Genomic DNA, 13,779 nt, shown 5'->3' with positions numbered 1-13,779 from the left:
GGACTTCGATCAAACTTTGTGGGAGACCAAAGTTCAATTTGGATTAAGGCACGAGAGAAGTTTGAATTTTAGTTCAATGAGATTTGTATTGGACATCATTGGCATAGGTGGTCATGAAACTGAACAAGGACATCGACAAGGCCTGTAGGATTCAGGGTGTTTGGGTGAACAATTGAACAAACGGAGACAAAGAAGTATAAAACTTTTAATGAACAATTTGGACAAAGCGATCTTTTGGGATGTAATTTTTGGGGAGGGACAAGTGATATGAGAGTGAGGCAACGGCGAGACAAACTATAACATCTGGTTAGGGAGCATACCGAGGGGTAGCTTGGCAGGAAAACATAACCTATCAACATCAGATTTCGTCAGAATTGGGGAAAATTGCTCGTCCCTTGCCCTTGGTTCGACGTTGCTCATCGGCATCAACTTGAACTATATAAAATCGACGGGCATGAGTCATAAGCTCCATCGTGTGACCCCAGGAGATCCCCCAAGACTCAATGTTCTTGGCATTCAAGACATCAGGGAAAAGGAACCGGTGGAACCGAGTGATCTTGTTGGCTAATAAGATCGATTCGATGTCGTCCATGACTTCTTCATCAAGGTCGCAAAAGTTCAAGTAGTCGCGGAGGCAGGTGTGGAAGGATGCGTTGAAGGGTGTCAAAGTCTATGTTGACATGGGAACCCTGCATTTCAGCATAGCTGCCAAGTGCAAAACGTGCCGAGTGGTCGTCGATCTTGGTGCGTTTGGGTTCCGCAGTCGGGGTTTGGTTGGGAAGGGGTCGTTTGATATCCTTCCAAACGAACTCAGGGAGTTTGGGAGGGCGGTCTAGTGTAACACCTGGCGTACCAGCAGCCTGTTATTCAAACTAACGTCAGTACTTGCAGCGCGATATAGATTTTAAAGGCCAGAAGAAACTGACCAATTCTTTGGCCCAAACAATCAAGTTACGGAAGTTCAATTCCATCTTTAAGGACAGGTCGTCCTTATTGAAGATACGCCAACCCTCGTGGTTGTGGTTTTTGAAAGAGCCAAGGTGAAGCTGTAAAGCGGTGAGTTGTTCTTTGTTGCAATCGACCGGTGCTAAGCGAGCAAGGGCAGAGGTACTGGTGGGCACATTATCGATGTGATTTTGGGCTTGGAGGCGGCCTTGCTTCTTGGTGAGACTCTAACAACCGCCGAAAAAAATTACCAGTGAGACCCAAGATTGAAGTGTGAATAATCCAATATCATGAAATCAAAAAGACTTACATCAGCTGCTTCTTGAGCCGCTTTGGTGGGATTTTCCATGATAATTGTGAATCCGGCGTCGGTGCCTGGTGACGCCTCGACAGCTTGATAAAAAGATTCAAGAGTCTGATCGGAATCTAATACCTTTTTGAGTCCTTTGGCGTAAGTGGTGTGTTTTGCTATGTAACCCATAATGAGCACCTGGTTACTGGCATTGGCGGCTTTGAGAATTGCGGCGTTCCCCTTGAGTTCATCGTCAGTTGGGTCGATTTCACTGGCTAATGACCAGATGATTTTCTTCAAGCTCTGCCATTTGAAAGAGGTGATATCAAAAAGAATCTTGGCGCAAGGAAGGGGGATTGAACTATAAACCGGTTTTTTAGGTCTAGATGACCCCTTGGATAAATCGGTGCCTTTTAATAAATATGAGGTGTATGAGACTGCGAGGAGACGCATGGGACCCATGGGACCATTGGGAACCTTGGGTTGACCACCTATATGAAAACCAATAGATCGTCAGCAATGGACAAAGAAAGAAAGTATCGAGATGAAACGCCAAACCTGGAGTTTTGGAAGGGCTGTCTTCCGCGTAATCGAACGGGTTTGGGGTCGCAGATGCAACGGTGCTGGAAGAGCACAGATCAATCTCGTTTGCCTTGGTCTTGATCTTCAGTTGCGAGACATAAAGACCATCTGGAATGATGTCGGGCCAAGTGTAGAGTGGTCCTTCACCAAAGCCATCAGACTCGGTTACAGAGGAAGGGATAGGTGTACCTTGGCTGAACCTGACCCAAAAAAACGAAAAAGAAAGAGGTGGTTTAAAGTGGGGGAAATTGGTCGTAGAACAAAAGAGATTGTCAGCAAGGCTCATCAAATAACTGATCACCAATCAGACTCACGATCGATAGGCGTGACCAGCCCGCTCGGCTCCACGTTGGACTTCGAGCGCAATTTGCTGGGGGTTCATTGGATTAGGGAAGATGTTGTAGTTCATGAGCTCCGATCGATTCATTTTGAAAAAAATCGGAAGACAATGGGGTGGTATGATGGTGTCCAGAAGAAAAGACGCTCGGAAGCTCCCAAGGTCTTTCAAAACCGGAATCGGTTGGCTTGTGGTTGGAAAGGTGGGTGAAGGGCAGGTCGGGAGAAATCGGTGAAAGAAATTTTCAATCGGCCTAGTCTCCATGTTTGGGTGAAGGCTTGGTCGGGAGGTATCGGTGCAGAATGTTGCCATTCTTGCTAGTAACCATGCGTGATGGAAGACAGCTGAATATACTGGGAATACTGGCCCGATGTGGCTCACCAAAGACGGCCACAAGTGCCACTCGCACAGACCACGTAGCTGGAAATTTGGGCTCTGGATTTCATCCCTTTTGCATTCTGCTGTAGTTACATAGCAGAAAATCGATGATTTTGAACTGTACACAACATGTGTCAGCTCTTGACAATACCCACTTGATGCTCATTCTTATCAACTGAATAACAAATGACTAAGACCTCTAGACCCGAGCTATACAATTCCAAGCCTCAGTTCTGACGTAGACATTAGTACAAGGTAGGGTGTATATATCTAACCCATGTATGCATACCATGTTCGTATCATGTTTTCAGTAGCATTCACAGTAGGCATACTAGCGGACGTGGGAGAACTCTACACGACTTTGTATGCGCGTTGGTTCCTCTCCTATATGTAGGCTGTTAAAGGGTGCAGCAATTTGTTGTCTTTGGAGACATTTTGACACAGAATGAAGATGAACAATTGAAATGCTATGTATTTACATTGATTTTGTAGATAAAGAAAAGAAATTCAAGAAACAATGATTTACTCATGGTCTCTTAGCCAACTTGAAGATGTCCAATCCTCGACGCTCAATTCACTATTCTCGCCATCAGATAAATTATCGCCGTCTGTTGCTTCTGGGTTGTGTTGGTCCTGGGGGTTTTGTTGCGCCTGGTCTGCATTCTGACCAGGTACGTCGGGTAGTCTCTGGCTTTGATGAAACCTGATGTTCACCGGCGGATCACGACCGTTTCCCCAGTTCTCAAGCCAAATCCTCTGAGGATTTGTCCGCACAACATTTGATAAAATAACTGACCTCAAGCTTGGCCAAGTGTTGTCGTCATTGGCAATAGAGTCCTTCATTCTCTCAATAAGCCGTGGGGGATTCTGTAGATAAATATGAAGTTTTTTGAGCTTGGGTGCGCCCGACAAGATACTGAAGAAATTATCGTCGAGGTTCGTTCCCAAGACTTCGAAGCTTTGTAACGATTGGAATAGCTTGTCAACAACAACATATTCGGGAAGTCTTATATCTTGATGTTCAAACTGAATTTTCTTCAAAGTCGGGAATTTGTTGATGAATTAAAACAGTGAAGATCTCTTCAAGTTAAAGCATTCCTTCATGATCAAAACCTTCAAAGGACCTTTCCAGTCATACGCGCACCATCCAGAATTGACGGTTGCTAATCAGCCGAGGGAGACTTCTTCCAGGGCGCAACGGGAGGCTAATGACTTACCAAGCTGGCCATTATGAGCCCTAGTAGGGAAAGATAGAGTCGCTGTGCTATGGGCCCGGAATCGGATTAAATTGGGAAGTTTCCAAACGTATTCAGCAATATCATCCTCAGCCATGAAAGCGTAGCAAGTGCCACTAATTTCCAAAGAAGTGAGAAGAGGGAAATGACTTGTTTGGAGCATAACTCCTCCGTAAGTGTTCTTGAAGTCCTGAGATACAGAATTGGCGGGGTCATTGAACCACGTTCTCCAGATGGGCTCGTCGTCAGACGGAGTAAGGAGAATTATATGCTTCACGCTGTGCTTGGAGAGAGGTTCAAGGAAATCTTTGGCGATATGACGGAAAGGTATTAAGCAATGTCGGTTCAAGATACCCGGATTTTCCAGATTTGCACTAGCTTTTAACACACGAACGTGTCTAGTCATGAGGGGTTCTATGGTCAAATGACCCCACTGAAGTTCACAAAACAGTTCTTGGCCCTGGCATACCAACGTCTTTTTGTGGCGTGAAAGTTTGTGAAAATTGTATATCAGCACTTTGTCTCTCTTTCATTATGGGAGATATATCATAAAACTACATCTTACCTTCCAGCAAAACGACTCGCAAACCCGGTATAGTGACCAATTTACGCGAGCAAGTGCTAAAGATGAGAGAGCTCCAAAATCATATGAAGTGAGTCAACAGTAAGTTAGGTGCTGGAAAAGTCCATAGACATGAAAAGAAGTGCTGATTAGATATACCTTCTCGAAATGCTCCATTGTGTGGATAATTGAATGGCCCGTTCCCTTCGGCATCTAGATTGATTGTATGGTGGATTATAGCTTCTTGAACCTCTCTGGGTAATCTGTCGATCATCTTATCAGCTTTGTCTGGAGCCTAGGGGTGATCAACGCTGGGTTTGATGGAAATATATCTCGAATTGATTAATAGAAATGTTGATGGGTGTTCAGAGATGTGATAAATGACGCTGGGGATAGTTTCTTTGGCCAAAGTTTCCACTTCTTGATACGAAGACATCTTATAACCACAGTGTAGCACAAGATGATTGCTTTTAAAATCGAAAATCTACCTTCTTTGTTTGCAGGCCTGCTCTTCAGTCGAAAGAACATGGTTGTAATTCAAGCTGGAAACCTTCAACAAAACTAAGAGTTTCAAAAGAATAGTGTAAGCTGGATGTTGATTTCCAAAGTAAGTAATACTTGCCACCTTCAAAGACGATTGAAGGGCTTTTGAGCTTGAAAAGCAGCATTCTTCGTGTTATTTTGTGAAAGAGACGGTGCGGTTTGACCTGAAAGTCATACTCCTTGCAGACAAAAGGGATCAAAAGAGGAGAACGTTCTCCTTTCCAAACGAAGGAATTCTTGCCATCTTTTGTCCTCTTTTTGGATTGGAGAGATCATGACCAGGAGTGACAAACAATATTCAATCGGGATGAAGACATTCCGGAGTAGCATTGCTTGCATTCAACATCACGGCCCACAAAAGTCCGCGAGGATATATCTAGCTTTAGCTTCAAGACGTTTGTTCATTCTTTGTCAAAATGAACAATTCATTCAATTGGCTTTTTGTCTCGCACTGGATGCAAGAGCATCAGAACAACTTGAACTCATGGATGTATGAACACATCAGCTTTTGGAAACAGCAATATGAAGCCTCTTTGATGTTTCGTAATCCACAGAGAATGACTGAAGTTGTCATATCTGAGCCTGAGTACAGAGCTGCAGCTATCCATAGTACTTGGATTTGAGGTCACTTTGGACATAATACGCAATCTGGTGATATATTCAAATCGGCAAGAAACACGGATAAGTCAATGGCCAGAACGAGGACCCTGGAATGCACCGGTCGATGTGGGTGACGAGGACAGTCCCCTATATCATTATCAGGTTTGGGAAAAATCCTGAAAAGTCCCCTTTCTGGTCACCCACATACGCCGGTTTTTGGCATTTTGACCCGGAAAAAACCCCTTTTCGGTCACCCACATCCAAAAGAAAAAAAAAAAATTCAGAAGAGGAAAAAAAAAAAAGGCTGTGGGAGCGTGCAGAAGTGCCAAATGTGCTTTCTGAGCAATGTATTTCAGTAATATAGGCCTAAACATTCATGTGTGATTGAGTGAGTTGTAAATAGTATCTACAAAAAGTGTTTCTTTAATTTAATCGGAAATTTCACCGTTGCTGGGCTGGGTTTTTAATTTAGCTAATTCATCATAGTATCGGTCAATCAACCTTTCAAGATGAACAGATCCAAGCATGTCACGCATGACCGATGGAATCATATAGCAGCCTTGACCGACATCCTTGAAAGAAGAACCCTCAAAAACGTATACTATGTCAGTAGCATCCAGGAGAGAATGAGTCAAGTCATTGGATGACGAGTTTTGAGTTGGTGTTACAACTGGATAAAGGGGGTTGTAGAAGAGGACTTGTACTGCAATATGAGACAGACCCTTCCTTGCATCTGCACTGGTCACAAAAGCGTGTTTTTTGTTGACGAGCTTGTAGACAACAAGAGTTTTTGCCAAGTACAAAGTCTAAATGTTAAAGATGCATCAGCATTCAAAAAATCATCATTCAATTGTGAGATGAACTTACGTGATTCTTGATAACAATCAGGAAGCTTCCAGGTTTGATAGGGTTTGTGGGCTTGATTTCCCCGCCTTCGAGGAGTCCTTGCAAGTGGACTTGACCAAAGGCTGCAGAGTCCTTGACGATCCCAGATAAGTCTATCTTCACATTTATATTCCACCGGTGCCTACGCGCTTCGCCCGTGGGGATTTCTTCCAAGTTTTTGAAGCAGACAGCAATGATCTTCGAGCAAGCACTTGGTTTAACACCACCGCTCTTTGTCTTACTTGTCAATTCCAAAGCCAATTCGTCAGGATGAATGATGTTTCGTTCATTTCCCTTATGATTTACAACCTCGCTATCGTGACGTTTTCGGATTGCTATTAAATTGGCAGCAATGAGCTTGCCATCCATGACTAGTGGACCAATAGCTATATCGCTTTTTGAGTCATGAGATTGTTGGCAATGCTTATCTGAAGCTACAAAAGTAAGCAAGAGATGTGTCAGTAAATATGTTTAGGGAACTCGCCTAGACAACGTTGATGCTACTTACACGCCGGATTGAGCAGATTTGATATAGCCATTGCTGCGTTTTGCAAGCTTTCACTTTCTGAATCATCGGGCAAAGTTTCCAGAAAAAGGTCTACCGAGTTCTGTTCCTTGGTCAAGTGAGCAGCGGCTTCCAGCGCTTGCTTTTCGCGCATTTCACCTTCCGTATATCCATACTCGATATTGTAGTGTTGAGTGGCGCAAACAGAGATATCTAAAACCAAAGGATTGGTCATCAATGGTCATCAATACATGTAAAGACGAAAGGATAAACAATTACCTGATAAATTTTCAGGCGAGTTTTCAGCCACCTCATCCAGGTCTGGGCCCGGAACGTCCTCGATCAGAGATACCAGTGACCCCATTCCAGCAATCAGGGACAGTTGATTGGCTCGCTTGTGGGCAATCGCTAGATCCTCGGAAATTTCTTCATCAGTTGGAAACTCGGCAAGAAATTCGAGAAGATTGTTTTCAGGCTCATCCGAAAACGCATACTGGTATCCAGAATGCATGTGTTCGGAAGGTGGGATTTTCATTTTCCCTGACATAATGTTTTTGACGATTGCATGGATTTTTGGCAACATCATTCTAGCATCCAGAACCGTGAATCTTGGGGATATGATACGCATCCAGCCGAAGATGTGTTCGCATGGTTCACTACCATGTTTCCAAGGGAGAAAAGGAGTGGTCGGATAGAATTCTCGGTGAGCTAAGATGAGCTGAAGCAGGGAGGTCGCAAGCATTGAGAAAATCTTGAAGCTCTGAGGCGAAATGCAGTTTTGAGCAAAGCTCATCAGTTTGTTAGACTCGGATTGTCGTTTTAAAAGATACGTTTTCCATTGTCGCAAGAAAAAATCGGCAGTCCAGGCTGATCTTAGACGTTCTCGATGACCAATCCATCGATTCAACCAGGCATCGCACATCTCACCTATCACAAACAGGTAGATTGACAACCCAATCATGTCATCATCAGCCAAAGAGACCGCCAAGGTTCTGGAGTTCAAGGTTTGAAAAGCTCGGCCATCGTCCTGCTTGTCGCAATCAAAGACATCCTTATGAAGGAGAGGGCTCCGACCAGACTGGAGGATAGCAGCTATCTGCTGTATAGAGATATGATGTTGACCAATGACGAGGAGGCGTGCTCCAGAGCTCAACTGATTAGCGCCAGTTTTACGAGCGTGCTTCGGATCTTGGACCATCACTACTGGTCGTGGTGGATGACCAATCAGAGGAACCTTCACGTGTATGTTATAAGTCGGGTTTGAGTAAGATATATATTGAGTAGCTGTTTCCGCAAGCATAGTTTGAGCGCAGAGTTCAGTCGGTGCGCCATCTGCTCCAATAGAAAGGATGTTGATACCAGCGTCTTGAGATAATTCCAAGAATTTTGTATGATTTTTGAGTATATCTTCTGAAGTCTCCTTGTCGCAACTAGCAATAAGCGCCACTACAAATGTTGGGACGTTAGGCAAAGGAACCTGTAAAGTGTAGGCTCGCATCTGGTGGAAGGAAATAGATAGATTTCAGCAAATCTACCTGCCTGTTCGAAGGAAAAAGGAAACCACAAAAAAGTAAAGCACTTACTTTAGAACAAAGTTCCTTGTTCTTGATTACATTTTTTACCAGTTCGGGGAGCTCAGAAGGATCACCAAAAGGAATATCCCCTCCTTGCGCGCCAACTAAACAGCCATTATGATATCGAAGGCGCTTGACACACACCGTTTGATCGGAAGCTGCTGCTACTGGACCAGAATAGCCAAGATCTTTCAAGACTTGAGCGATACGTTTGAAATTGTCAAATTGAATACCATCGAGGAGTTGCATTCCTTCTCTGGCTCGGATCATTCTGAGACTTCGAGTGCTACGTCCCGCAAAGTTGTCGTTGAAGAGATTCAGAGCGCGCGGGCTGATAGCGCCGAGCGTCATGACAAATTCGTCGAGGCACAAATCAATCTTCATACCTCGGGTAGTCTTGCCGGCATTCTCGCGTTCAGCTTTGACTGCAACAGCCTTGATCAACCCGCGTGTTGCATCCCGATTGGCAAATAAGCCATTTCGAGCTGAGGCAGCAAGAACCGTGCAAAACTCGGAGAAATCTCCCTTTGAAGCCTTCTCAATCGAAGTTGACAAGAGACGTGCATCTTTAGACTTTAGTACTGTAGGTGTAAATGCGTTGATGTTATCTGACATGTAGTTATCGCGGCCATACTTGATCGTTTCAGATTCAGCATACTTCATATTTAGGGCTTTGATCAAGCTACGCAGATGTTTGAGGTCTTCACAAGCCGGACAGACCGCGTTCTTGATGGTTTTCTTGGCCATAAAAGTTTTACTACACTGGCTAGAGTAGATTGAATTGCGGTCTCCGTGGCGCTTGATCTGCCATTTCGATCGAGCATCTAGAGTAGTGATCAATTGAGATTTCTGAGCTGGAGTCAACTTGCTCTCTTGAGCAAGTTGGCCGAAAAGTTCTTGGCAGATTTCGTGTCGAACGTTGCCACAATAGATCGAGAAAGATCTGGTGACGAAGGTTGCAATGGACTGTACAGCTCGGTCTTGTTTCCATGTATCGTTGTTGAGTCCCGGACAGTCGAGTTCAATCGTGTTCTTAGCAGTTACCGACCTTCCAAAATAAGATGTTAACTCGGTAGTCTCCTTGAGGTCATCAGTTTTCTCTTTGCATGCCTCTGTTACAAACAAAAAGAACATCAAAAATAGGTAAAAGAAAATCAAAAATCCGTACCAAGATGAACTATTATCAATAGCAAAATCACTTACCAGAGGCCCAGTGATTTTTCGCAACTCTAACACGACCACCGTTTAGCCAGATTCTTTTGGCACCACAATGGCAAGCAAGATCTTTGCCTCCAGGGCGGTCTTCCACCTGGCATCGGGAGCAGTTCTCGCCGGGTTTCGATAAAGGGCACAGTTCGATGATCTTGTGTTTCTTTGGGAAAGAACCTCCGGTAAGATTCTTCGGGAAAGTACCTCCGATGAATACCGGATCACTGTCATCGTCTGATTTGTGGTGTTTTTGATTGTCAGAGGATAAAACTATGATTGTCAATTGCTTGGTACTAGTAGAAGCTGTTCGTAGCTGCTTGGATGGACGCTGTAGGGTCTCAGAGGTCTTACGTTTCTCGCGGCTAGGTTGTTTGTCAGGATTCTTATCGACAGCTCCCGCATCTGATTTGAGTTGTATATAAAATTCTCGAATCAGTTACATACACAAATGTTGAATCATGAAGACTGCTCAAGCTAAAAACTCACCTATAAGCGCGGTTATGATGTTGTCGAGCTTGATCTTGACAAGTTTGTCAGAATCAGCATCCCATGTGTGATGCTTTCGAGCATCCTTGATCCATATGACCACCATCGGAAGTCCAAACCGCCCTTTCAATATGTTTTGATTGATACAATCTTTTCCGTATACAGTATCGAGATTGCTATTTACTGAATACCACATTCCTTCATCGGGATCGGCGACTGCAGCATTAGAGAAAGTCATGTAGGTTGGATCTTTACGAGTCCCTTCTCGAAGACCAGGGCAGTGGTTACACAGCTCTTCAATCTTTTGTAGAGTTTCATTGAATGATAACATGTTTCACGCGGGTTTACCTGGGTTTACAGTGGGTGTATGCAGGGCAGCGGTGTTTGAGGGCGTTTGTGGCTGTTGTTGGATCTTTGTGAATTGATGAATAAGCTTTAAAAAGTTTGTTCATCAGGATTTTCAGGATTTTTTCGGAGAAGTGCGAAGCTTGCGGAAGCTTGCGGATGTGTGAATTGATCGAGAGAGGGGGCTTGGGGAAACCTAACCCTAGAAAGTCCCCTTCCAGGTCACCCACATTAAATCTTTGAACCTCAAAAGTCCCCTTTCACGTCACCCACATTTTGGTGAAATTTGGCCAAAAGTCCCCTTTTTGGTCACCTACATATGACCAAAAGTCCCCCGAAAAGACACCTTTTCCGTCACCCACATCGACCGGTGCATTCCAGGGTCCTCCAGAACGACATTGGAAATCACGTTGGAAGATTTGAGCTGTTTTGTGCTTGGTCTCACAGCTGGTTAAATAGGGACTGGGCGACGCTCTGCAAAGTTGCAATTCAACGGTAGTTGAAATATTCTTCTCAGCAGTTCAGCCGCTGTTCAGTCAATATCAAATTTCCCAATTTTTATTAGTCAACTTTTTGGCACTAAAAAAAATAGGGTGGCGCACAGTGGCATCCAACCATCTGATGAGCTCTCTGTTCAAAATTTCCTCCCCTGCCCAGCCAAAAGCCCCTGGCAAACGCTTCGGGATAGCCTCCCAGATAGGCTTATATACCTTTCACAGACTGACCTGTGGCACCGGGGAATCCCGTGGGTGTGCCCACCGGGGAGCCGGATCAGGATGTGTTCCTTTGGCTCTTGGTCCTCATCCGGCACAACTCGTTTGGTTTACGATGGATGTCTCCTTCCTCTTGATCCCGCTTGGCTTCTGCATCAGCCACACACAGGCCCATGCGTGTGGGCATCCTCTTAGGTGAGCCTTTCTGTTTGGTCTCTCTAGGTTGTGACTGCCAAACTAAAGTTTTTTCGGGTATAAGACAGGCCAGCTTGAGACCGAGGATGGATGTCTTCCAAGTTAACCACCGTCCTTTTTTTCAGATAAGGCCTTGACTCAATTTTATATTGGATACCTTATCTTATTTTTGATTTAATACAAGTTAACTTCTTATTTGATCACTCAAAGTATCTTTTTCTTTCAATATTTCATAATGAATCACCAAGAATCGAGATGCAATGGATATATCGGCGAAATGGGCGGGAGTTTCAGTGCAATTGATGGTAGAGTGAGTTGATTTGTGGAATTCGATCAGTTTTACCATTGCAATAATTCAGCCGACTTTCCCATAGCCGTGGCAGGGGTCAGTGTCAAATTCACCAATGCATTTGGGTTCGCGTCATCCCCCAGACAATTGTGAGTTTCATGTTTCCGTCCTATACTGTCTTACGGGCTTCCCAGCTGACCGATGTGTTACCTTTTCCCTGGCCAGTGGTTCAAGTAGCTCCAGGCGAGTTCTATACGGTGCGTGAGGTCGAGGAAAACGGATGGTGTCTGCCAGCTCGAGTACCAGCCAAGATCCCCGCCGTTCCTGATCATCCAGCAAGCCCTGGTACCCAAACGGGCCCAGTTTCATCACTCAAGTCGGTGAGATCTAGTTTGAAAAGACCGGCACCCAGCAGTCCAGTACAACATGTTAACAAGCGAGTTGCAACGTAAGCACTGCCTTCCATTCCATTCTCTATGGCTTTTCCTTTGATGTTGATTCTCTCTGACTATCATACCATTCCTTTTAAATGTTGTGCATCATGTTTGTCTAGGTCTCAAACAAGTACCGGAACAGTACCACTTGATGGGCCCAATCAAGTCTATTCCCCGTACATTCTTCAATCTATTTCCTTTAAACGAGTAAACTTTCTGACTATCTTCTGTGATCAATTTCTTTCAAATGATGGCCCTCCGGCTTGAATAGTCTTAATCCGAGTATTGGGTTAGTAATCTATGTTGTTTTTTCTCTTATCACTGTGTACTGATGTTTGTTTGGACAATCCAATATCTAGGTTTTCCACCTCTTTGGCTTCTACTAGCAATGGTGCGGTAACCAAGATGACCAACATATCTGAAGTGGCTCAGTGTCCCAACTTCTGGGCGATGCCGGTGCACGCGCTGTACGAGTGGCGAAGGCATGTCAACATCCTCGATCGCACCATTCTGGGGTATTACGAGCAAGCTTTGGATGAGGCGGAGAAGGATTTGGACCGAGCGGCATCTGAGCCCGATGTTCTTGACACATCCATTGTAACTCCTTCTGGACGACCCTCAGCTCCCCGATCTGGTCGCAAACGCTCGGTGAAAGATGAGACTCCGGCTCCAGGCGGATCTGGTCCTGCTTTTAAGTTCCTAAAAGCACGACCTGACCGTTTGGATTTGCTTTTCATGCGTGCTTTGGAAGCTCTTAGCCCATTTGGGTCGAATGGGCAGAAGGGTAAAGTTTTTCATGAATGCGCCATCTGGCTAAAAGTAAGTCAAAATCTTGTTACTGTGTAGTTCACACCCTTATTGATCTTTTTACTGTTTTCAAGACTGATCTAGAAACCCATCGGGAGTTTGCCGAGCTTTCCGAAAGTCCCCACAGTCGAGTGCTTCAATTCCGATACACTCAGCTCAAGCTTTGGCTTGCAGCTGCCGAAAGCTGGAGCAAGATGGACAGTGGGACTGAAGAGGAGGATGAAGAGTTGCGCAATTTGATACGCTCAGTTCAGGACGAGGAGGAAGTAAGTTTTCTTTTTATCTATTTCACTCTATCACTCTATCACTCTCTAGCTTTCTGACTATTATATAGTTACTCTCGTTCTATTGCGGAAAACCTAGGCCGGCCGTTCTCTTAAATTGGCTTGTAAGGAGGAACGCGAGGCGGTTAAAGGCCGCTCTCTCCTTGCGGAGGCTGTTCGGGAAGAATTTGCAACCAAGGCCGTCCAAAACCTCAGAGCCTCTGTTAGCGATGGAGACGAAGGTCACACAACTCCCAGTGCCTCAAGAAAAGCGAAACGATTGAGTCCATCCAATGCAAATGCGAGCACGGATGAATTGACGGCTTTCACTGGCGAGCTTAGTAGGTGGAACGAGGTGTCTTTAGCTGCTCAGGCTGAACAAAACACACGCATCAACGACCTTTACGAGCGCGAACTTGTCATCGCTCCCGAACGAAACGAAAATGATCGCCTCATAGCTCAGTCCCTAGCTGATCATCGATCGGCTGAACTTGCTTTACAGAAACAGCGTTTGGATTTTGATCTAGGTCAAGTTAACTCCTCCAAAAACTCATTAGACACACTTCAATCCAAATCAGCGCAATGAGATGAATACATCTA

The 13,779-nt window shown here is 44.8% G+C and overlaps 4 protein-coding genes across 4 annotated transcripts; 1 reads left to right on the top strand and 3 right to left on the bottom strand.

The window, feature by feature from the left end:
• Positions 1–358: 358 nt before the first annotated feature.
• MELLADRAFT_109764 (uncharacterized protein) lies at positions 359–2,864 on the bottom strand (the record flags this gene model as incomplete). Its single annotated transcript, XM_007413704.1, has 7 exons — positions 359–670; positions 927–1,172; positions 1,256–1,728; positions 1,796–2,019; positions 2,134–2,231; positions 2,690–2,744; positions 2,824–2,864. 7 exons carry the CDS (start codon positions 2,862–2,864, stop codon positions 359–361), a joined length of 1,449 nt encoding a protein of 482 aa, XP_007413766.1.
• Positions 2,865–3,056: 192 nt separating this feature from the next.
• Positions 3,057–4,175, bottom strand: MELLADRAFT_66009 (uncharacterized protein; the record flags this gene model as incomplete). Its single annotated transcript, XM_007413703.1, has 2 exons — positions 3,057–3,547; positions 3,752–4,175. The coding sequence occupies 2 exons, from the start codon at positions 4,173–4,175 to the stop codon at positions 3,057–3,059; spliced, it is 915 nt and encodes a 304-aa protein (XP_007413765.1).
• A 2,608-nt stretch (positions 4,176–6,783) lies between these two features.
• Positions 6,784–10,464, bottom strand: MELLADRAFT_90612 (uncharacterized protein; the record flags this gene model as incomplete). The annotated part of the gene is made up of 9 exons (XM_007413702.1): positions 6,784–6,793; positions 6,868–6,914; positions 6,962–7,077; positions 7,144–7,582; positions 7,847–8,362; positions 8,448–9,095; positions 9,159–9,550; positions 9,642–10,073; positions 10,134–10,464. The coding sequence occupies 9 exons, from the start codon at positions 10,462–10,464 to the stop codon at positions 6,784–6,786; spliced, it is 2,931 nt and encodes a 976-aa protein (XP_007413764.1).
• A 1,326-nt stretch (positions 10,465–11,790) lies between these two features.
• MELLADRAFT_90611 (uncharacterized protein) lies at positions 11,791–13,765 on the top strand (the record flags this gene model as incomplete). The annotated part of the gene is made up of 7 exons (XM_007413709.1): positions 11,791–11,824; positions 11,901–12,123; positions 12,229–12,285; positions 12,381–12,398; positions 12,469–12,928; positions 12,991–13,182; positions 13,280–13,765. The coding sequence occupies 7 exons, from the start codon at positions 11,791–11,793 to the stop codon at positions 13,763–13,765; spliced, it is 1,470 nt and encodes a 489-aa protein (XP_007413771.1).
• Between the last annotated feature and the right edge of the window lie 14 nt (positions 13,766–13,779).

The sequence above is a fragment of the Melampsora larici-populina genome (genome assembly GCF_000204055.1).
Source record: "Melampsora larici-populina 98AG31 unplaced genomic scaffold MELLAscaffold_38, whole genome shotgun sequence".
NCBI lineage: Eukaryota > Fungi > Basidiomycota > Pucciniomycetes > Pucciniales > Melampsoraceae > Melampsora > Melampsora laricis-populina.
Note: the sequence above shows the minus strand (reverse complement) of the source record. Positions and strands in the feature narration are given on the sequence as shown.